This window comes from Tupaia chinensis, unplaced genomic scaffold (assembly GCF_000334495.1).
Source record: "Tupaia chinensis unplaced genomic scaffold, TupChi_1.0 Scaffold000014_1, whole genome shotgun sequence".
Classification (NCBI taxonomy): domain Eukaryota; kingdom Metazoa; phylum Chordata; class Mammalia; order Scandentia; family Tupaiidae; genus Tupaia; species Tupaia belangeri.
The window spans coordinates 5,310,956-5,334,320 of record NW_006159444.1 but is presented as its reverse complement, the minus strand read 5'-3'; the positions used below and the strand labels follow the sequence as shown (position 1 = coordinate 5,334,320).

At 42.3% G+C, this 23,365-nt stretch overlaps 1 protein-coding gene across 1 annotated transcript in view; it reads right to left on the bottom strand.

The window, feature by feature from the left end:
• Positions 1-23,365, bottom strand: part of RMND1 (required for meiotic nuclear division 1 homolog) — a 48,653-nt gene that overhangs the window by 5,872 nt on the left and 19,416 nt on the right. Inside the window, exons 5-10 of the mRNA XM_006140010.3 lie at positions 20,827-20,866; positions 17,411-17,511; positions 14,569-14,675; positions 12,799-12,863; positions 11,755-11,831; positions 9,386-9,506 (exon numbers count right to left, since the gene is read on the bottom strand). Coding sequence (XP_006140072.1) covers positions 9,386-9,506; positions 11,755-11,831; positions 12,799-12,863; positions 14,569-14,675; positions 17,411-17,511; positions 20,827-20,866 — 511 coding nt within the window. The remainder of the gene's footprint in view (positions 1-9,385; positions 9,507-11,754; positions 11,832-12,798; positions 12,864-14,568; positions 14,676-17,410; positions 17,512-20,826; positions 20,867-23,365) is intronic.

Here is a 23,365-nt window from a genome sequence, read left to right as displayed (position 1 = left end):
CTCAACTGGTTATCTTGGTTCATGCTCACTTTTATGAACTTAATTAAGCAGAGCAGGCTGGGCAGAAGTTCGTACCTGCTTGATGGCACTGACATTATCTCTCATGACAACAATCCTGATTCCACTAAAAGTCTCCACACCAAGGGAAAAAAAGACCCAAGAGTAGTAAATTCTGAATGTTTATAAGTTTGTCCCAGTAAATATGCAATCTGCTGACCTGCCCATTCTCCCAATCCACAGCCTTAGGGAATCACTGATTTTCTGTATTTACATGTAAGACTTGCCATTCCAGAATTTCTTATAAATACAACTGCATGTATGTTGCAGTGTTCAGCTTCTCCCTCGGCACGATTTTGAGATTTACCCATGCTGCATGAATTGGGAGCTACATCCTTTTATTGCTGAATGGTGTTCAACTGTATGGATCTTCTGAAACTTGAATTTGGTGGTTTCCAACTTTTACTACAATGAATAAAACGACCATGAACATGCATGTACAAATCTGTGTGAGGACATAGGTTTTCATTTGTCATGGTTAGTAAATATATGGGTCATATAGTAAGATAATGATTAACTATGAGAAAACCAAGCTGTTTTGCAAAATGTACTAATTTATATTCTATAAATAATAAATAAAAGTTTCAATCCATATCCTTACCCAGGCTTGCTATTGTCAGTCCTTTTTATGTCAGCCACTTTAATGAGTGTAAGGACATCTGAGTGCAGTTTTGATTTGTGTACCCTTGATAAATAATGATGCTGTGTATACTTTTATTTGGCCAGCTACACCTTCTTTTGTAGTCTCCAAACTTTTTGTCCATTGCAAAAAATTGGGCTTTTTTTTATGGAGTAGAAAGAGTTCTTTAAGGGACCAGCAGTTGGCATAGTGGCTGTGTTGCTGGACTCCCATGTAGTTGACCATGGTTCACGTCCCGGACCCGGTGGCTTAAAACTCACACCGGGTGCATGTGCATGCGTGCCTAAAGATCCCGAGAGGAGAATGGAGGAGAAGGGATTGCCACGTGGCCACCCTGAGGGGTGATTTCTTGCTTTCTGTCTCTCTGGCGAGCGTACACGCCCTATAGCAAAAACCTCTCTTAAAAAATAAATAAATAAATAAAAAGAGTTCTTTAAAGCTTGTACATTCTGTCAAGTCCTTGGTCAGGTTTATATACTAAGAATGTTTTCTTCCCAGTATGGAGCAATTTAAGGCCTACTTTTCATATTCTTAGTGCCTTTTGAAGAGAAGTTTTAATTTTGATGAAGTTAAATTCTGAAATTGTTTTTTCATGACTTCTGCCTTTATAAAAAATTTTTTTCCTTCTTTCCTATGAGAGGGAGAAGTGTCTCAACACGCTGTAATCTCGCCTCCTCCCTACTTCCCATGGGCATGCCCTGTGTATTTAAACTGACCGGGAAACCAAGCCTTCCCACATGGCTCCAGTGTTACACAGCGGCTCTGGCCGCCTGAACTACTGTTGCTGGGCCTCTTGCTGTTTTTGTCCTAAGAAATCTTTGCTCATCTCAAGATCATGAGAACATTTCTCTTACATATTTTTGAACTCAATATTTACTAACATTAACCATGGTTCACGTCCCGGACCCGGTGGCTTAAAACTCACACCGGGTGCATGTGCATGCGTGCCTAAAGATCCCGAGAGGAGAATGGAGGAGAAGGGATTGCCACGTGGCCACCCTGAGGGGTGATTTCTTGCTTTCTGTCTCTCTGGCGAGCGTACACGCCCTATAGCAAAAACCTCTCTTAAAAAATAAATAAATAAATAAAAAGAGTTCTTTAAAGCTTGTACATTCTGTCAAGTCCTTGGTCAGGTTTATATACTAAGAATGTTTTCTTCCCAGTATGGAGCAATTTAAGGCCTACTTTTCATATTCTTAGTGCCTTTTCATGAGAAGTTTTAATTTTGATGAAGTTAAATTCTGAAATTGTTTTTTCATGACTTCTGCCTTTATAAAAAATTTTTTTCCTTCTTTCCTATGAGAGGGAGAAGTGTCTCAACACGCTGTAATCTCGCCTCCTCCCTACTTCCCATGGGCATGCCCTGTGTATTTAAACTGACCGGGAAACCAAGCCTTCCCACATGGCTCCAGTGTTACACAGCGGCTCTGGCCGCCTGAACTACTGTTGCTGGGCCTCTTGCTGTTTTTGTCCTAAGAAATCTTTGCTCATCTCAAGATCATGAGAACATTTCTCTTACATATTTTTGAACTCAATATTTACTAACATTATTATTTATATTAAGGGCTCATATTCATTTCAAAATGATGTGAGTTACGGGAAAGGGTTCAATTTTTTCCATACAGCTATACAACTGTTCTAGCACCATTTGTTAAGAAGACTGGCCTTTTGGTATTACCTTGTCATCTTTGTTAAAGGTCAATGGTCCATGCGTCTATGGTTCTACATCTGGATTTCATTCTGACTTACTGAACTGAGCTAATTTAGTTTTAATTAAAATTTTTTATTTTTATTATTATTTTTTTTATTGCCAGAGAGCACCTGCACATGCTGGAGAGAAACAAAGAGCGGGAGAAAGTGCCCTCCATTGTGGAGTGGTCGTACCCTCCTCCCTTCTCCACCTCTCCACCCTATCAGCATTTGCAGCATGCACATACACGCATACATGTGCCTATTGTGGTTTTCAAGCCACGGGGGCTGAACTCAAATAATGGTCGGTCATATGGGATCTGGCTTCCCTTAACCATCAGGCTATGGGGCTGGCCCCCATTGCTCTGTATGTGTATCCTTATGCCAGTGTTCAACAGTTTTGATTACTACAGCTTTAGAGAAGTCCTATAATCAGGCAATAACAGTCTTCCAATTTTGCCTGTTTTACACAATTGCTTTGGGGAACCTAGGCTCCTGTGCATTTTCATTATGATTATTATTTTCTAGAGAGGTTTTTGCTGTAGGGCACATGCACTTGCCAGAGACAAAGTGAGAAATCAATCCCCCAGGAGGGATGGCCACACCGTAATCCCTTCTCCTTCCATCTCCTCTCAGGATCTTGTGCACGCATGCACACATGCCCAGTGTGAGTTTCAAGCCACCAGGCCCAGGACTCGGAACTGCAGTCTACTACGTGGGAGTCCAGTGACGTAACCATTATGCCATCTGCTGGTCCCTGCATTTTTATTATTAAGATCAACTTTTTAGTTCTAAAAAAAGAAAAAAAGCCTGCTGAGAATCTGACTACAATTAAGTTGAATTTACAGATCGATTTGCAGAACATCTTAGTAAAAGTACTCTATGCCACAAACATGGTATAGATTTTCATTGATTTAGAATTTCTTTAGTTTCTCAGTCATATTTTGTAGTTTTTAGGGTAGAGGTTTTATACTTAAAAAAACTTATTCCTGTGTAATTTGAGTTTTTGGTGCCATTATAACTAGTATTTAAAAACTTTTATCAATTGTATTCATAGTATCAAGAATTGAATTGTTTTTTATATGCTGATCTTTTTTTTTTTTTTTTTGAGAGGTTTTTGCTATAGGGTGCGTGTGCTTGCCAGACAGACAGAGAGAGATAGAGACAGAAAGTGAGAAATCACCCCCCAGGGGGGATGGCTATGCCGCAATCCCTTCTCCTCCATTCTCCTCTCAGGATCTTGGGCACGCACTCACATGCGCCCGGCATGAGTTTAAGCCACCGGGTCCGGGACTCAACCCGCAGTCAACTACGTGGGAATCCAGCGACATAGCCATTACACTAACTGCTGGTCCCATATATGCTGATCTTGCAACCTTTATAAATTCATTTATTATAGAAGCTTCTTTGTGAATTTGTTAGGGTATCCTACATATAAGATCACACTGTAAATAAATGCAGTTTTATTTCTTCCTATAAGAGGTTTTAAATCTCACAACTATTGATAGAGCCACCCCACCAAGGACTAGTGACGTATCTAACTGGTGCTGTGCAGGGCTTTCCCCACAGGCCTAGCATTTGATTCTTCCAGCTGCTGATGGGCTACAGGGGTACAGCTGTTCATCCTTCAAGGAAGGACTCAACCTCAGACTGGCTGTGCCGTTGGAATGAAGAGTATACTCAGTAGACGGGGGGAGGCTTGAATGGCCCTCTGGTCCACACTGATGTGCTTTTCATACTTGCACTTATTCTCGGCCATGAAATAGTGGGCCCTGGTAGTCAAGATATTCTCCACTCAGATGGGTAAACTTTATTCCATCTTGAACAGTGAGGATGGACACACACAAAATGCCGCCCAGATCAGAGATCAGAAAGTTGCTTTTGACAACAACTTTCTTGTCCAAGCCAAGTGGCAGTGGCAGTGGCAGTTGGCTCACTGATGATTCTGCGCACAATGAGATCAGCAATGGTCCCAGTGTCTTTGGTGGCATGAGGCTGAGAATCATTTTAGTACTGGGCAGTGTGAGCCTCATGTTGCCAGTGTTCATAAAGTAACTACACAATTTTCTCTATGTTTCAAAATGATTATGGTAGGCAGAATTCTGAGATGCCACCCAAAGATTCCCCACATCCTGGTGTTCACTTTTGTGTAATCCCTTTCACTGGAGTACAGGCTGAGCCTAGTATTTGGTTCCCCCCACCTCAAATTTGACCATTTATCTATTTCTTCCATGAGTGAGAGAGAGAGAGAGAAACATAATCCCAAAGGTCCTGAAGCTACAATCCACCCCAGCCTCAGGCAGCCCCAGATCACGGGCATGCACATGCCTGCCATACTCAGGGAAGTCTCTGGACTTGAACAAGGAACCTTCTCATGTGAGTCAGCTTTGCAGAGCATCATGTTTTACTGCTGTGCCACTGCCTGGCCCCTGTGGTTGGCTTTTAACAGAGAGAATACAGCAAAAGTGACAGGACATCACCTCTGTGACTTACTTCCTCTTGCTAGCGCACCTCCTGCCAGCAGTCTCCCCTGCCCTCTCACTTGCTCACTGATGAAGTTGGCTGCCATGCTGTACAATGTTCTATGAAGCAGCCTCCGAGGCAGGGAACTGACTGAGGCCTCTGGCTGAGAGCTCTTCCAGAACCGAAGCCTCAGTCCATTAGCTGCAGGGACTGAATGTAGCCACAGCCACGAGTGAACGAGGAGGTGGATGGTTCTCAGGCAACCATGGAGATAACAGCAGTCTCGTGAGAGTCTCAGATACAAAGAATCTAGCCATGCAGCACCAGATTCCTGACCCCTAAACCATGAGAAAATGGGTCCTCTAAGTCACTGCTTGAGAGTAATCTGTTATATAACAGCTAATACAAACATAGGAGGCATCTCATTTGTATAAAGCCTTTTCCTCTAATTGCCAGAGGGCATGTGGATTTGCCAGAGAGAAAGATGGAGAGGGATAAAGCAACCTCTAGTGGAGCATGGTCACACTGCAATCCCTTCTCCCCCGTGTCTCCATTCTATTGGGATCTGGCACATGGATGCACACACACTGTGTTTCTCAGGCCACCAGGGCTGGGACTTGAACGCCGGTTGGCCAGAGGTTCCAGCTCCCCACCTTAACCATGATGCTATGAAGCTGACCCTGATCAACCTTTTTGTGTCAGCTAAAGGCAACGTAGCTTAGGATGATCCTCTACCTGACAATGATCTCTAGTCTCCTGCCCTGAAAACACCCACGCAGGCATGGTACCAAAAATCAGTGATGACTGCAGACACCTTTGGTGTGGGTATGACAGTGGCTGTGTCTGGCTTGGAGATAAAAACATACATACCACGGCTGCCATAGTATTTGGTGAGCCATAGTGAGATTTTGCAATTGTACATCATCTATTTTTGAGGGGACATGGGGCGAATTTGGGGAGTGGTGAGAATAAAATGATTTAATAGGGAGAAAGTAGGAAGGACCTTGTATAGTAAGCAAAAACATGTGAACATAACATTTCAGACAATGTGAAAAACTGGAGGTATTAGAGTTAGTTGAAGGGAATGAGAAAAAATGCCAACAGACAATAATATTAAGAGGAATCAGATGTTGAAATTATCTAACAGATTTTAAAGCAACTACCATAAATATGTTTCAATAAGCAATTATGAACACACTTAAAAGAAGTAAAAAAGCAGGAAGTCTCTGCAAAGAAACACAAGACATGAAATAAAGAAACGGAAATGTGGGAACCAGCAGTTAGCGTAATGGCTGTCGCCGGACTCCCACGTAGTCGACCGCGGTTCGTGTCCCGGACCCGGTGGCTTAAAACTCACGCCGGGCGCATGTGCGTGCATGCCCAAGATCCCGAGAGGAGAATGGAGGAGAAGGGATTGCGGCGTGACCATCCCCCCTGGGGGGTGATTTCTCGCTTTCTGTCTCTATGTCTCTCTCTGTCTGTCTGGTGAGCGCACGTGCCCTATAGCAAAAACCTCTCCAAAAAAAAAAAAAAGAAAGAAATGGAAACAACAAAATTTTAGAACTGAAAATTCTACTTAAAAAAACTCAAAGATGGGTTTGATAGCAGTATGAAGGTGAGAGAGGAAAGAGCAGTGAACTTGAAGATGGAAGATGGAAATTACCCAATTTGACGACAGAGAGAAAATATGCTGGGAGAAAAAACCAAGTGGACAGAGCCTCTAAGACTTGCTGCAGTGTGATAAAGACACAACATGCAGGTCACAGAATGTCACAGAATGACGGCAGATTCCTGTCAGAAACCAGAGGCTAGCAGAAAGTGGTACCATTTCTCAGTCGCGACCAAAATGATAACCCAGAGTTCTCCACCTACTGAAAATATCCTTCTGGAATGAAGGAGAAATTAGACTATATCTTATGAAAGAAAACTGAAAGATTTGTTTCAGCAAATGTATCTTAAAAGAATAGCAAGAACCTGCTGGTGTTATGGTGGTTAAGGGAACTGGATCCCACACGGCCAACCTCACAGCTTGAGGATTGAACCCAGTAGCTTAAAAAACACGCTGGGCACATGTGTGTGTGTTTCCAAAATTCCAAGAGAAGAAGGAAGAAGAAGGGACTGTGGCATGCCCCCTCCCCGGGGGCTGATTTCTCATGTTCCCTCTCTCTCACTCTGCTGGTGAGCACACATGCTCCACAGCAAAACTAACAACATCAAAAAGAATAGCTCAAGAAAGTTCTTGAAACAGGAAGGAAATACAAAATTTTGGAACATCAAAAGGAAACAACAGAAAGAATAAAAATAAGGGTAAAACCCTCTTGAGTTTTCTAAATCATGTTTGAAGGCGGAAGCAAAAATGTTAATAGTAACTAATGAAGTTCTCAATGTCTATAGAATATTAAGATGACTGTATTATTTTTTTAAAGAATTATTTAATGGTATTTATTCATTCATTTATTTTAATTTGACCAGAGAGAGTCAGACAGATGGGGGGGCTGGGGGGGGAGTGAGAAAGCAAGCCACCAGGGTCCAGGACTTGAACTGTGGTTGGCCATGTGGGAGTATCCAGTGCCTTAACCAGCACGCCACCTGCTGGTCCCCAAGACAACTATATTATAAAAAGGAGAGGGTAAGGAATATAAGAGAAAGTAAGGTTTCTATACTTCATTTAATCTGGTAAAACAGTGAAACCAGTAGTCTGTAAGAAGTTATGTACATATAATGCAATAGCTAGAGCAACCATTAAATATCTGTACAAAGAGATATGCTAAAATACAGTATATGAATCAAAATGAAATTCTAAAACATGTATATGTAACCCACCGGAAACAGAAGTTGATACACAACTACTTGGATGGATCCAAAGGGCAATAGGCCTAGTGAAAAAGTCAATTTTTTAAAAGTTTGCTATAGGGCATGTGTATGCTCACAAGGGAGAGAGAGGGAGGAAGGGGGGGGGCAGGAGAGAGAGAAAGTGAGGAATCACCCCCTGCCAAGGGGGACAGCCGTGCCATAATCCCTTCTCCATTCTCCTCTCTGGATTTTGGACGTGCATGCACCCAGCACATTTCCCACGCCACCAGGTCCAGGACTTTCACTTTTCAGTCAGCCATGTGGGATCCAGTCCCCTAACCCACACCACCTGGCTGGCCTGAAAAAAGCCAATTTTAGAAATCAGATACTGGGGGCCAGCAGGTGGCGTGATGGTGAAGACACTGAACTCCCACATGGCCGACTGTGTTTCAAATCCGGGACCCAGTGGCTTGAAAATCATGCCGGGTACATGTGTGTGAGTGCCCAGAATCCTGAGGGAGAATGGAGGAGAAGGGACTGTGGTGTGGCCATTCCCCCTGGGGTTTGCTTTCTCCCTTTCCCTCTCCCTCTGTCTCTGGTGAGCTTATACGCCCTATTACAAAAACCTGAAAAAAGATCAGGTACTGTGTGATTCTATTTACATGACATCCTCAAAATTATAGCATTATAGAACAGAGAAGAGATTACTTACTGCCAGGAGTTAGGGGTTGCGGGGGCGCTAGTGTGACCATGAAGGGGCTGTCTAAGGGGATTTCTGCAGCAAATGGCTCAGTGTCTTGACTGTGTGGTTATGTGGATCTACTCCTGTGGTGGGACGTCAGGACTACGTGCACGTGTCATACTGACACCATTTTCTCTTTCCTGTGCTCTTCCCTCATGGGGTCTGCCTGCAGCCTTCCCACTTCAACATTTCCTGGGTACAGTATTTTCTTTCTCAACTTTGCTTCCACACTTCTAAGTGCCTGTGTGTAGTTCTAATTGGCTATCTGTTGCTACTCTAATCTCGGCTTGTGTTAAATTTAGCTGGCTACGGTGCCCCCAGCCTCTCCTTGTTTGCCCCTTTTCTACCTCTCACCAGCAGGCAAGCTTCAGCCACCCTTTAGTCTTCCTTCTCCCTGGCCTCCCACTGCCAGTCCCTTGTTTCATCCTAAAGAATTCCTTCTTAAATTCATTTCTACTCTCGCTGTCACCGTTATTGTTCAGAACCATGAACTCTTGCTTGAAACATGACAAGAACTTTTTAAGGGACCACTGGGGCCTCAACTCACACCAGTCTTGACTCAGCTGCAGAGCAAATACCAGAAGATCCTTTGAAAAGGTATAAAAACTGGCCGTAGCTAGGATACGAAGAGGAAGGGGAAATCTAAAGAGACTGGAATAGAAGTCAAGCCAGACAGTTCTCCACAGAGTTAAACATAGCACTTGGGACCAGCAGATGGCATAATGGTTGTGTTGCTGCTCCCATGTAGTTGACTGCGGTTCAAGTCCCATACCTGGTGGCTTAAAACTCACGCCGGCTACATGGCCGTGTGTCCCCAAGACCCTGAGAGAAGGGACTGCAGTGTGGCTATTCCCCTGGGTGTGGCTTTTCACTTTCTGTCTGTCTCTCCAGTGAGTACACGTACCCTATACCAAAAATCCACTTAACTTAAAATTTCTCTTCACATAGTCACAGAATTATAAACAACAACGGTCTTTCTCAGGAAAGTACAAAATACATACCTTAACTCTTCGAGTAATGCTAAGGAATTGACAAGTTTTATCATAAAGTTCTTCCAGGTTTTCTCTGTCCCAGTAGAAATCAGGAGTGATTAGGAAGTCTGAACTCAAATTGATACGATGCCTTAAAAAAAAAGATAACCTTTTATCTACCTCGAATTAAAATCATCCTTTCTGTATTTCATATCTATGTGGTGCACTATGAAAACTTCTTTAATGCTTTTTTTTTTTTTTTTTTTTTTTTGGAGAGAGGTTTTTGCTATAGGGCGCGTGCGCTCGCCAGACAGACAGAGAGAGACAGAGACAGAAAGCGAGAAAACACCCCCTAGGGGAATAGCCATGCCGCAATCCCTTCTCCTCCATTCTCCTCTTGGGATCTTGGGCACGCACGCACATGCACCCGGTGTGAGTTTAAGCCACCGGGTCCGGGACTTGAACCACGGTCAACTACGTGGGAGTCCAGCGACATAGCCATTACGCTAACTGCTGGTCCCAATGCTTTCTTTATCAAAATACTTAAAAATTTTTATAAATTGGGGGCCAGCAGGTGATATGGTGGTTAGGGATGCTAGACTCCCCCATGGCCAACTGTGGTTCGAGTCCCAGACCTAGTGGCTTCCTTTCTAACTTTCCGTCTCTTTCTTGCTCTGTCCCTCTCTGGTCAAATTAAAATAAATAAATAAACAAATAAAGTTAAATAAAATAATTCTTAAAAAAAGGATACATGTAAATAGGAAAGATTATACAAAAAACTTTCAAAATTCTCAGCCAAATGATTTCAATCTATAATACCAATGTCATTTATGGTTAGGGAAAAAAAAAAAGCTCATTTCATTTTTAATTTCTAAGGCTGTTTCTGTTGTCATTTTAAAAAGTTTACAATAGGCATACGCTTTTCATCTGTTTCATCAGCAAATGATGAAATGCTGGACCACTTCTCCTCTCTGGGCAGAGCGTCTGAGGAGAACGAGGGAGACTAGTCTGAGGAAAGCATTTGCAATGAGCTCAGGGATGTCTCCACGTGCCGGAAGGGATGACACCGGACAATGCTGCCCAGGAAGAAAAACATCAACATCTGGCATGTCTCACTCAGTAAATCGTGGGAAAATGATAAAAATAAAGCAGAAAACCTTTCCAGACATTATCTAAAATTATACATTTCTCTGTTTCATCATTTTAAGACACAATTCTTCCCATTTAACGTCTGAGAATGGGAGGTAACTTAAAGGTGGTGGTGTCTTACAGGTGGCAGTTGTGGCTTAGTTGTCACTGCCCTAAACAATGTCTTCCCCTTACGCTTTCCTTTTTATGTTTGCTCAAGGGGGAATGCGACAGAATCTACATCCAAGTCAGACTAAATGGGCTATTTCCGTAAGTGTTATATTTAAACTCTGTGATATAAAAGCACCACCGCAGTTTATCTGCAGCATTTCCGGCCGCCTGTGGAATCTTACAGTGTGTCAGATTCAGTGAAATATGGCACATAACTTTTTGATCGCAACTGGGTCCGTTTAGCATTAGGACACAGTGATACCTTTTTTCTGAGAGTTCCCATGAACCAAATTCTCAAATGTCTCTTTCTACCTTCAAAAAACTACTGTGGGACCAGCAGATGGCATAATGGTTACGTCGGTGGACTCCTGTGTAGCTGACTGTAGCTCGAGTCCTGGACCCAGCAGTTTGAAACTCATGCTGGGCATGTGTGTGTGCATGCCCAAAATCCAGAGAGGAGAAAGGAAGAGAAGGGGTTGCAGCATGACCAACAACCCCCCCCGGGGGGGTGATTTCTCACTTTGTCTTTCTGTCTGTCTCCATCTCTCCGGCGAGCACACATACCCTATAGCAAAAATCTCTCAAAAAATTTCTACTGTATTACCTGATGTGGGTTTAAAGTAGATCAATTATGATCTCCTTTGTCCATGCATAATTTCTTCCAGTACAGCCCTAATACAACCCAACTGTTGTGTGTGTGTTTTTTTTTTTGTTTGCTTGTTTTAAGATTTAATTAGTTTTGGGGCCAGCAGGTGGTATGGTGGTTAAAGGTGCTGGACGCGGCCAACCGTGGTTCAAGTCTCGGACCTGGCTGGCCAGATATATATAGAGAGAGACAGTGAGAAAAGCAAGCCACAGGCCTAGAACTCGAAATGTGGATGGCTATGTGGGAGTCCTACACCTTTACCACCACACCACCTGCTGGCCTCAGCTCAACTGATTTGAATGGGCAGGAGTTATTCCTGCTTACAATCAATGAAATGAAAAGAGCTATAATTCCCATGGAGGTGTCAATGTTTGGTCTTTACTGTAGGTCTATAGGAATGGTTTCTTGAGGTTGTAACTACACGAAATACTTTATTTACAAGAGAAAATTTTACCTTAGGGCAAAGAGTTCACCCATTTTCTGCATAACTTCTTTATGAGATAGTTTCACTTTCTTCCCAGCTTTTAAAGCCTATTGGGAGGGGAAAAAGTCATACACATGTCTCTCCAATTAAGTATTAGGTCCATAATACAAATTTCAAAAGGGGCATTAATTTTGATCATATGTAAATACCTCTTAGATAACTGTCTCCCAGATGTATGTTTTAACTCGGCCTGAGATTTCAAAATCTTATTGGGTAGAAATTTCATATTCCTTTTTCTCAGCATTTCCTACAATACATATCCCTAACTTCTATTGAAACATCAGGGCCTTTTCTCTCAAGTATAATTAAATTATTCTGTCACAGTAAAAATAGATTATAGTGGGGTCAGCAGGTGGCATGGTGATTAACGGTTCTAGACTCCCACATGGCTAAGGTTCAAGTCCTGGATCTGGCAGGTTGCTTTCTCACTTTCCTCCTCTCCCTCTTTCTGTCCCTCTCTGGCCAAATTAAAATTAAAAAAAAAAAAAGATTCTTAAAAAAATTATTAAAAAATAAAATAGTATCAAAAAATGTCAATGCATTTTGAAATTTTAATAATATATTTATAATTTTATGTATTAAATAAATTTTTATGCCACTGTTTTTCTCACAATTGAGCAAAACACTTTTTTAAATCAAGAAATGGTTTCAATAATCTGCCTTCCAGAAGAGATTTCACTTTCTTCTTTAATTATCAGTTATATTCAAAATATTATATCATTAGAGGAAAGTAATATGAAATTTTAAAAATAATATTAATATAAAGTTTATTTCACCATCTTATATGTAACTGAGAAGGTTGTTTTGCTCAAATTATTACAGCTTACCTAATGTTCATTATTACTTTATTGGAATCCTACATAGGTGGGTCGTCGGAAAAATCATGACACATTTTTGCATAGAAAAATCCGTCATGACTTTTCCGACAATCCTATATATGATTGAATGGGAAAATATGTATTTCCCCCAAACACAAATAAACTTTAAGAACAACTATAAAACTGGTCGAATTACCTCTGGAATTGACTGAATAGATTCAATGAACTTATCCAGTGATGCTTCCCAAATAGCCAGTTTCACTGGGGAAAAAAAATAGCAAAAAAGTCAACAATGAAACATTTCTTTATTCACACCTACATGGAATGCATAAATCACACTGTACCTTCACTAACATTTTAACAATAGCTTAAGAAGCATATGAGCTATAATCCTGAAACTAAAATGAAAGAACAGTTATTTAAAAAATATATATTTATTTATTTCTTCCTTGGATAAGAGAGAAAGAGAGAGAAACAGCACCCCCCCAACAGGGTCCTGATGCTATGACCCCCGCTCTAGCCAGTCCTGGGTCGGGGTACACATGCCCAGCATACTCAGGGAGATCTCTGGGTATGAACCCAGAACCTTCCATGTGGCTCAGCCCTGCAGAGTGTTTACCAATGCACCACTTTCTAGTCCCTCAGAACAGTTATTATAAAGGACATAATGGAAACAGAAAAAAAGGAAACCGAATAGATTTCCAAGCTCTCTTGGCAGACCAAAACTATATTTGCTGGAATTCCTTATTATTATTATTACTCTTATTTAACAGTTTCTTTTCTTTCTTTTTTTCTTTTTAAAGAGGATTTTGCCATAGGGTCTATTATTTAACAGTTTCTTTCTTTTCTTTCTTTCTTTTTTTCTTTTTAAAGAGGATTTTGCCATAGGGTGTGTGTACTGGCCAGAAACAGAAACAGAGACAGAGACAATGAGAAGAAAAGTAAGGAATCACCCCTCCCCGGGGGGATGGCCATGCCACCATCTTCTCCATTCTCCTCCTGGAATCTTGGGCATGCATGTACACGTGCCCAGTGTGATTTTCAAGTCACTGGGTCCAGGACTTGAACAATGGCCAGCTCTGTGGGAGTCTAGCAACATATCCACTAGGCCATCTGCTGGCCCCTATACTTATTTCTTGAGAAAGAGAAAAAAAGCAAGAGAGGGTACCCTTGACAGAGTCTTAGCACACCGCAATCCCCTCTCCCCAACCCTCTACCTTCTCAAGATCTCAGATGGAATGTGCGCACCCCTAGGGTCTTTTCAGCTCAGCTGGGGATCTGACCATGCAGCTCTGAGCATGGCAGATCAGCACGCGACCCTTGTACCATGGAGGCTGGGCCAAGTTCCTGGTTTTCTAACATGACATCTCGGAAACTGGAGGGTGTAAAGTACACCTTAACACCACCGGTAGCTCTGAGGTGGGGGCAGGAGTGAGACTTTCCCTCGGTCGCTTCACACACAGGGTGTGGTGGATGGGGGTGGGGGGAGGAGGGTGTCTAACGCAGACTGGAGGCAAAGCCATTCTCAGAGAACTTCCACGGTGTGACTCAGGGCATGGAGCCACTGTGACTCCGCCCCAGTCCTGTGACCCACGAGAGTGGTTTTCTATGCAGAAGATTGTGCCCCATCACATGGGGCTGGACTGTCTGCCTGGATCAGACACTCCTGAGAATCATCATCACACAGAGCAAGAGAAAAGGAAACAGGGCGACAACAGTATAAACATTACTATTAGAGAAGGTAAGCCTTATCGACATATTTAATAAGAAACAAGTAATTTCAGCATGGATACAATATTTATGATATCAACAAAATATTCTCCTTGTCGGTGGAGAAAAAGAATAGGAACGCTAAGGCTGTTGAGTGTTCTGTGAAAGCATGCCCAAATCGTTCCTCAGCACTTGAACTTCCCTCCATGAAATGAGAACTGTGTGGTGCCTTTTCGGACAAGCAGTAGTAACTTACCTGAGAGGCAAAGAGCGTTGGAGAAAGCAAATTTTTCTAGAATGGCATCATCTAAATCCAGCTCTGAATTTAACTTGATTTCTCCTCTGTGAAGTTTTGACTGCCCTCTGTGAAAAGAAAATAAAAAGTATCTTCTAAATCCTAAAAAGCACTTTAAGTTTTCTTTTAAAAATAAATCACTTTGGGGGATTAGCAGTTGGCGTAATGATTATATTGTTGGACTCCCATATAGTCAACTGCAGTTTCAGTCCCGGACCCAGTGGCTTAAACTCACGCTGGGTGTGTGTGTGTATGTGCCCAACACCCAAAGAGGAGAATGGAGGAGAGGGGATTGTGGTGTGGCCATCCCCCCTGGGGGGTGATTTCTCACTTTCTGTCTCTGTCTCTGTCTTTCTGGGGAGTGCATGTGCTCTATAGCAAAAACCTCTCCAAAAAAAAAAAAAAAAAAAATCAGAAGTCTCATTGGGCTGGCAGGTGGGGTGGTCCTTAAGGCACTGAACTCCCACACGGCCGGTCATGGTCGGCCTGGCGGTTTGCTTTCTCTCTGGTCAAATAAAAAAATATGTAATAATAATAAAAAAAATTAAATCTTAAAAAAATAAAAAAGTCACCTTATAGTCTTTCTGGAGGTCATTTTGACAATTTGCATGACACTATTATAAATGCTCCCATACTCTTTGATCTAAATAATTCCAGAAATGTATTGTAAGGAAATAATCAAAGATGCTAAGAAAGATTTGAGAACAAAAACCTTATTATAGTCAAAAGTTTAATAGTAAAAAATTAAGAAAACAACTAAATGTTGAATAGAAGGATAGGTCAATAATTATTAATTCCACAAAACAAAAATTAAACAGCACGTTTGGGAAGGACGTTTAATAGAAATGGAAAATGTTCATGGCACATTGCTGAGTGAGAAAACACTAAATATACAACTACATACATGGCATAATCTAAAATCCCATGATGTGGGGGGAGGCAGGAGTGCTGTGAAAAACTAAGGTGCAACTGCAGAGAACCCTGAAAGGGATTGGGGAGGAGCAGAGGGAGGGAACACGTGAGCAGGGACATCACAAGTAAATGGACAAAGTACCTGGGAAACCCCCACGACTGACAGGAGTCAGACATTGGGCAAAGGGAGGTGGACGAGGACTACGGGGGGCTGAAAGGCACCCACTGTTCTGACAAGTTAGGTGGGGGTTAGGGAAGAAAGATAGCAGGTGATGGATTAGAAAGCTGGATCCCAGATGGCCGACTTCATGGGTTGAGTTCCAGACTCAGCAGCACAAGTTGGGTGTGTGTGCGTGGAGGTCCAACATCCTGAGTGGAGAATGGAGAAGGGATTGCAGTGTGGCCGTCCCCTTAGGGGGCGATTTTTCTTTCTCTCTCTCTCTTTTCCAGCAAGTGCACATGCTCTTTAGAAAACTTAAAAAAAAAAAAAAGACCAGAAAACAAAACCAAAACCTTCATTTACAAGATGTTTTATGAAGGAGCTTAGACAATGCCATGGGCCTGAAGGAGGCAGAAGATTCCTGAAATCATAAGCAGGCCTCACACAGGGCTTTCTGATGAAACCCAATCCAACTCTGGCATCCCAAGAGTTGACTTTACTCCATGCAGTGTGTGTGTGTGTGTGGAAGACAGGAGTGTCTGGGAAGCAAGTTTGGTCTGGAGGTCAAACAGAGAAGGGACTCCATGGGAACCATCCCGCAGGCCAAGGGCTAAATGACACAATGAAGAAAACTCCAGGAGCTCCTGACATCCTGGCCTCAGGTCTACAACTTCAGGTAATTGGCCCTCACTCACTAGTCCGTGCCTTAGGAGGACCAAACTTCTCTGAAGCTCATCTGAAAGCAGTTAGCTTCAACTGCAGGGTTGGGCAGATAAAATGAGATGCTCCCTGGGAAGCAAATGGGGGAAAGAACAGTGCCTGGCAGCTGGCAAGCACCTGAAGCCCCGGGCTGTTACCACGTAGCCCTTCTCCCACCTGATCCTGGTGCAGCTGGGGCCTCTGATTTTCCTAAAGCTCTGCTGTCAACACTTCCTACCTTAGGAACCGACAGACTTTAGTTCTCATATTCTAGTGGGCAGGTAACTCCACGAAGAAAGACCCATCTTGCTCATGAACCTCTTCATTCCCACTCTGGCTGCCAGGAAAACCAGCCAGTCCGCTGCCTACCCTTTTACCTGAGAATGGCACACAGGCTCCTCCTTTCTGCAGGGACCCTCATTTTAACAAGTGATTCTTAGACAGCTCCCCCCTTTAGGTTTTTGCCACAGGGCACATGTACACACTGGAGAGAGACGGAGACGACTGAGAAATCATCCCCCGGGGGGATGGCCATGCTGCAGTCCCTTCTTTTCCATTCTCCTCTTGAGACTTTGGGCACATATGCACATGCACTCAGCATGATTTTTAAGCCACTGGGTCTGGGACTCAAACTGCTGTCTGCCATAAGGGATCCAGAGCCTTAACCTCCATACCACCTGCTGGCCCTTGACCCCTTCTTACACTTCCTTTTTATACCTAAAGTCAATAGAAAAAAATAAATTTACTTAAGGGCAAACTTTACTGGATGAAGATATATCTTTTATTGATTTAGTCTGCTTAGAAAATTTAAACTTCCCATTTTATACTGTCTACTTGTTTTAATCTGTGGGTAGCCTAAGAAGTTAAAAGAAGTAGTTTATTCACTAATGTTTATTATATGTTTTAGGCTTTGTATCTGTAGCAATAACTTTTTTCTTAAAATGAGTCTGTATTCATGAATAATTTATCTCCTTTACTGCTTTACCTAGTTTATTCCAAGTGCCCTTTTAAATTTGATAAAAGGTTGCTTACTCTGTTTTTATGTAGTTAAGCTCTTCATTTTCCCAGTGCACCAATGCAATTTCATAGGGCTGAATTTCATGTTTTTCTAGAATTTGCATCACGTGCTTCATCTAGAAGAAAAGGAAGATTCACCTGAAATTAAAACTGATGTCCTTAGTACAATTATGTTGTGGTATTAATGCTCCTAACATTTTTCAATCCTTTTTATGCCATGTTTTCTATTGCTCTTTTTCTCCCCACAGAGTGCATGCACTCACAGGAGAGAGACAGAGACACACAGAGAGAGAAAGTGAGAAATCAGAGTGGATGGCCACACTGCAATTCCTTCTTCTCTGTTCTCCTCTTGGGATCTTGAGCATGCCTACACATGTGCCCAATGTGATTTTCAAGCCACAAGGTCTAGGACATGAACCATAGTCAGCCACATGGGAGTCTAGCACCTTAACCACCATGCCACCTGCTGGCCCCTCTGTTGCTTAGTTTTTAAGGAAAAGGCAAATTCATGGTGACATTAACCTGATCAGGATGATACATTCACTTGCTTTTATACTTACAAAAACAAATGAGCATGAAGCATATAAAAATTATTATCCTACAACACAAACGACTAACAATATTTTAGTTTACATTGTTTAAATTTCAAAAAAAAATGTAAGGGCAATATACTCATAAAAATTTAGGCAACGCAGAGGTATAGAAAATGACCATCTGAAACCAGCAGAAGTTGTAATAGTTATGTCACTGGACTTTCACGTAGTTGACTGTGGTTCGAGTTCCAGACCTGGCAGCTTAAAACATGCCAGGCGCGGGAACCAGCAGTTAGCGTAATGGCTATGTCGCTGGACTCCCACGTAGTCGACCGTGGTTCGCGTCCTGGACCTGGTGGCTTAAAACTCACGCCAGACGCGTGTGTGTGTGTGTGTGTGTGAAGATAGATGATTTCTCACTTTCCATCTCTCTGTCTCTCTCTGTCTTTCCGGCTAGTACACGCACCCTATAGCAAAAAAAAAAAAAAAAAAAAAAAACCCTCAAAGAAAAAAAAAAAAAAAAAAAAAAAAAAAAAAAAAAAAAAAAGCCAGGTGCATGTGCCTGAATGCCCATGATCCCAAGAAGAGAATGGAGAAGGGACTGCGGCATGGCCATCTCCTTGGTGGAGGGGTGGGGTGGGGTGCTTTCTGTCTCTCTAGCCAGAGCATGCACCCTATAGCAAAAATCTCTTTGAAAAAAAAAGAGGGATCAGCAGTTTGCATAATGGCTATGTCACTGGACTCCCATGTAGTTGAATGTGATTCGAGTCCTGGACCTGGTGGCTTAAATTCACAATGGGCACATGTGCGTGCATGCCCAAGATCCCGAGAGGAGAATGGAGAAAGGATTGCATAGCCATCGCCCTGGGGGTAATTTCTTGCTTTCTGTCTCTCTGCTGAGCACACACACCCTATAGCAAAAATCTCTCCAAAAAAAGGGAAGAAAATGACCTCTGCTCTCCTGAAATCCTAATCCCTAGAGGTAACCATACTCAAACCTGGTACATATCTTTCTATCCTGGATTTTTTTTTTTTCTATGTGTGTATGTGTATCCTTTATTTTGCTTTTTATTTTTTTAAAGAATGATTTTACTGAATTTTAATTAATTAAAAGTTAATTACTTAAGATATGACCAGAGAGGAACGGAGTGAGAGAAAGAGACAAAGTAAGAAAGCAAGCTGGCAGATCTCGGACTAGAATCTTGGTTGGCCATGTGTCAGTCCAGTGCCCGTAACCACCAGACCACCAGCTGGCCCCATATTTTGCTTTTTATATGAAACGAGATCATACTGTGAACTTTTTTTTTTTTGAGTTTTTGGTACAGGGAGTGTGCACTACCCTGAAAAAGAGACAGAGGGAGGGAGAGAGAGAGAAAGAGAGAAAGAAAGAGAGAGAGAGAGAGAGAGAGAGAAAGTGAGAAATCACTCCTCATCCCGGGGGATGGCCACACTGTAATCCATTCTCCTCTTGGGACTCTGGGCATGCACACACATGTACCTGGCATGTTTTTAAGCCTCTGTTTCTAGCACTTGAACTGCATAGTTGGCGATTTGGGATCCAGTCACCTTAACCTCCACACTGCCCACTGGCCGGCCCATCAACATTTTCAATACTATCCTGCTTAATGGGAGAAACATGATGTATTTAACTAACCTATACATCCATCAGTGGGGGATTATTTCCACTCTCCACTATTGCAATGCCATAATGCATCATCCTTATGCAGATAGCTTCATGGCATCGTGAAAATATTTCTTTAGCAATTGTAGTTTGGAAGATTTGCATTTATATAATTTTGATACACACTGCTAAACTCTCCAAAATAATTTTTTCAATTTTAGAATCCAAACATTTATAAGAGCACTGTTAAAAAAAACATATGGTATGGGGATCAGCAGGTGTATGGTGCTTAAGGCACTGGACTCGCACATGGCTGACTGTGGTTTGAGTCCCGGATCTGGTTGCTTCCTTTCTCACTTTCCCTTTCTTTCTCTGTCTCTCTTTGGTGAGTGTACATACCTTAAATTAAAAGATAATAATACATAAAATTAAATAAATAATTCTTGAAAGCAACAACATGCGCTACGGGCAGTCAGTAACTCCAGGTCGTCAATTTATGTTTTTATTACATTTATTGGTCACTTGTATTTTTTTCCTCTAGGCTCTCTCCCCCTTCTCCCTCACTGTGTGTGCATATGTATTTCCTTTTAGTAAAACTAGGATTGTATGAAGCACATTTTTTTAACTAGACCGATACTGTGCTGGTTATATTTTGTAGCCTGTTTTAACTGAACTGTGTCATACACACAGTTGCCCAGGAACAGATCTTTTCCCACATGAGTTTTACGAGCTGCAGTACATTTCATCCTATGGATGTATTTAACAGTTTTTCTACTGTCTTTAGCTATTTCTAACTCTTGCTATTATACATAATGCTTTGGTGAACATTTCTGAACATAACTGTCATTATTTCCTTTAGATAACTTTCTGGGTGTAAAATTGCCAGGTTAAATATACCAAATTGTCTCTAAACAGGTTGTATTAAACAAACCCTGATTCCGATACTAAAGAAATGATTTCCTATGTGTGATAAGTTCTAGAAAATCTGATCTGAGACTCAATGCAACTAACTACCAATGAGCTGTGTAGACATTTTCATTTTGTACATCATCACATGCGAAGTATACTTCTTTCTGTCTGCAGAATAGCTAGGGTGGTTCTGATTCTCCACGTTAGTGTAGGTGCAGAGAATGTGAAATGTAGGAGATTTGAAAATAAGCCAAATACAATGTATTTTGGAAGATGAACCTGATAAAAGCCATGTAATGCAGAGCAAAAAAGTTGTGGTTTTCTGTTAATCTATCATCTAAGATCTTAAACTACTGAGTGCTAACTACAGTCTTGTCTTTCACATTCCAAAACACAGCAGCTCCTACCCTGGTTAAAAAAAAATAAAAGAAAAAACTAAGTTGAAGATACAAAATTTTCTTTTTTTGGAGAGGTTTTTTTTTTTTGGCTATAGGGCAAGTGCGCTCGCCAGACAGACAGAAAGAGACAGAGAGACAGAAAGCGAGAAATCACCCCCCAGGGCGGATGGCCACGCCGCAATCCCCTCTCCTTCATCCTCCTCTTGGGATCTTGGGCACGCATGCACATGCGCCCAGTGTGAGTTTGAGCCACCGGGTCCGGGACTCAAACAGCAGTCAACTACATGGGAGTCCAGCGACATAGCCATTACGCTAACTGCTGGTCCCAGATACAAAATATTCTTTAGGGTCATATAGAAAGTCAGGCTTAGGTAATTTCTAGCCTCTCTCTGGAACACAATTCTAAAAAACACATCCATTGGCTAGTTTGACAATACGGTCCCTAGATGGACTTGCTAAAATCAGAGTGACTTTTTGATTCTGAACAAAACTTCAGAAAAATCTGTGATTTTTCACATGGTTTCCAAAAATAAACAGCTATTACTGTAATATTGTATAACTTCATGTCTAGTCTCTTCCATACCTTGTTCAATTCTGATGTGCAGAAATCAGAATAAGGAAATTTTTTGAGACCTCGTCATAGCTGTCCTGAGGAAGATTCTGCTATGGGCAAAGCATAAAGGGTCACATGTTTAATAGTTGTGGAATAAAGATAATGAGAGCCATTCCAGCCTCCAGCGGCTAAAATGCTCTCTGGACTTATCTCATCCATCCCTACAGTGCTGAGAACAGAAGTTCAAGAAGCCGCTGGAAGGCCTCTCAACCTGATTCTGGTGACAGAATTTAAGGTCTAAGAACTATAAATCAACTTGTCATTCTTGAAGTTTGATGTATTGAGCTGTTTCAGATAGGAAATAAAAAGAAGAGTCATAGCTGTGGGTTAGTGCACTGGAGGATGGAAAGGTGTAATGAAAGAATGATAAATATGACCCCATATATTTTTTTCCTTTGGAGAGGTTTTTTTCTATAGGGCATGTGCACTCCCCAGAAAGAGAGAGACAGAGAGAAAGTGAGAAATCACCTCCCCAGGAGGGAATGGCCACGCCACAATCCTTTCTCCTCCATTGTCCTCTCAGGAATGCACACACACACGCCCCGCGTGAGTTTAAGCCACTGGGTTTGGGACTCAAACTGCAGTCGACCACGTGAGAGTCCAGCGACATAGCCATTATGTCAACTGCTGGTCCCTGACCCCATGTCATTTTTAAACACTGCTTAAGCCATGTGCTTTTAGCACAGGTGTGGGTCTGTGCTTAGCATCTGGGATAAAAAGTTAAGTATGATCGGTTTCCATCCCCAAAGAACTCCCAATCTAGAAAAGGCTGGCATTCGGACCACCAGTTACACCAGTGCGTGCTCAGTGCAATTAAGAGTCATGCAGACTGTACTGTGGGATGTATGGCACAGAGCTCCCTCTCCTAAAACACCAGCAGAGCAAGCCACAGGAGAAAACAGGAGACACCACAGCAGAGGACCAGCATAGGCTCCTGGGGAGACGGGGAGGCAGGGAGGTGGGGAACACAAGGCCCTCAGACTAAATCGCTAGTAGCCACATGGTCTGGCTGTGGTCAAGGGTAGGCAGTCAGGCTAGAGAAGCAGGCAGGAGCCAACCCCTTTAAGACTCAGGACAAAGAATCTGGTCAGATTCCATGGAACTTTAAGCAGTGTGTGGAGACCAGAAGTGCCCATTGAGGAGCGACCCCACCTAGAACAGAAAATAGCTGGTGGTGGGTGAGCAGGCAGGGCTACTGGCACATAGGCTGTTGCAACAGGCCAGGATAGGGTCTCAGGACATGGCCTGGAGAGGGGTTTAGAGGACAATCCCAGTGTGAGCTGCGTGAATCACTGCTGGGCAGAAGAGAGGTCTAGCGAAGTGAGCACCCTCCACCTAGAGCCACGCTGTGCACCATGGTGCTCTGAAGCACATGGCTATCGAGCACTAGATATACGCCTGAGCAAACCGAGATGTGCTCTCAGTTGAAAATACGCAGTGAACTCCAAACACTTAGCATGGAAGGAAGAGTAGGGGACATTATTTATTAACTGCATGGTCAAATGATATTTTAGATATGCTGGATTAAATACATTATTAAAATTAATCTTGGGCAACATATATTACTTGTGCTGTTCAAAGTTAATTAGAGAGTAAAAATAATTTTACTGTCAGAAGACACACACACTCTCTAGAGAAAGAGACAGAGAGAGAGAACTCTCCCAATGGGGCACAGTCATGGTCCTCTTTCTTCTATTTCTCCATTCTATCAACTTCTACTAGACAGTGCTGATCTAGATGCCTTCAGAAATCTAAATTCTTCACTTGAAGCAATAAGGACGGTATTATTCTACTTGGACTAATGTGAAAAATCTTGATTATCTCTAAAGTTAAGGTCAAAAGGAAGGATATATCAACAGGCACAAAGATAAGGCTTCCAGTGGCCATCAACTCTAA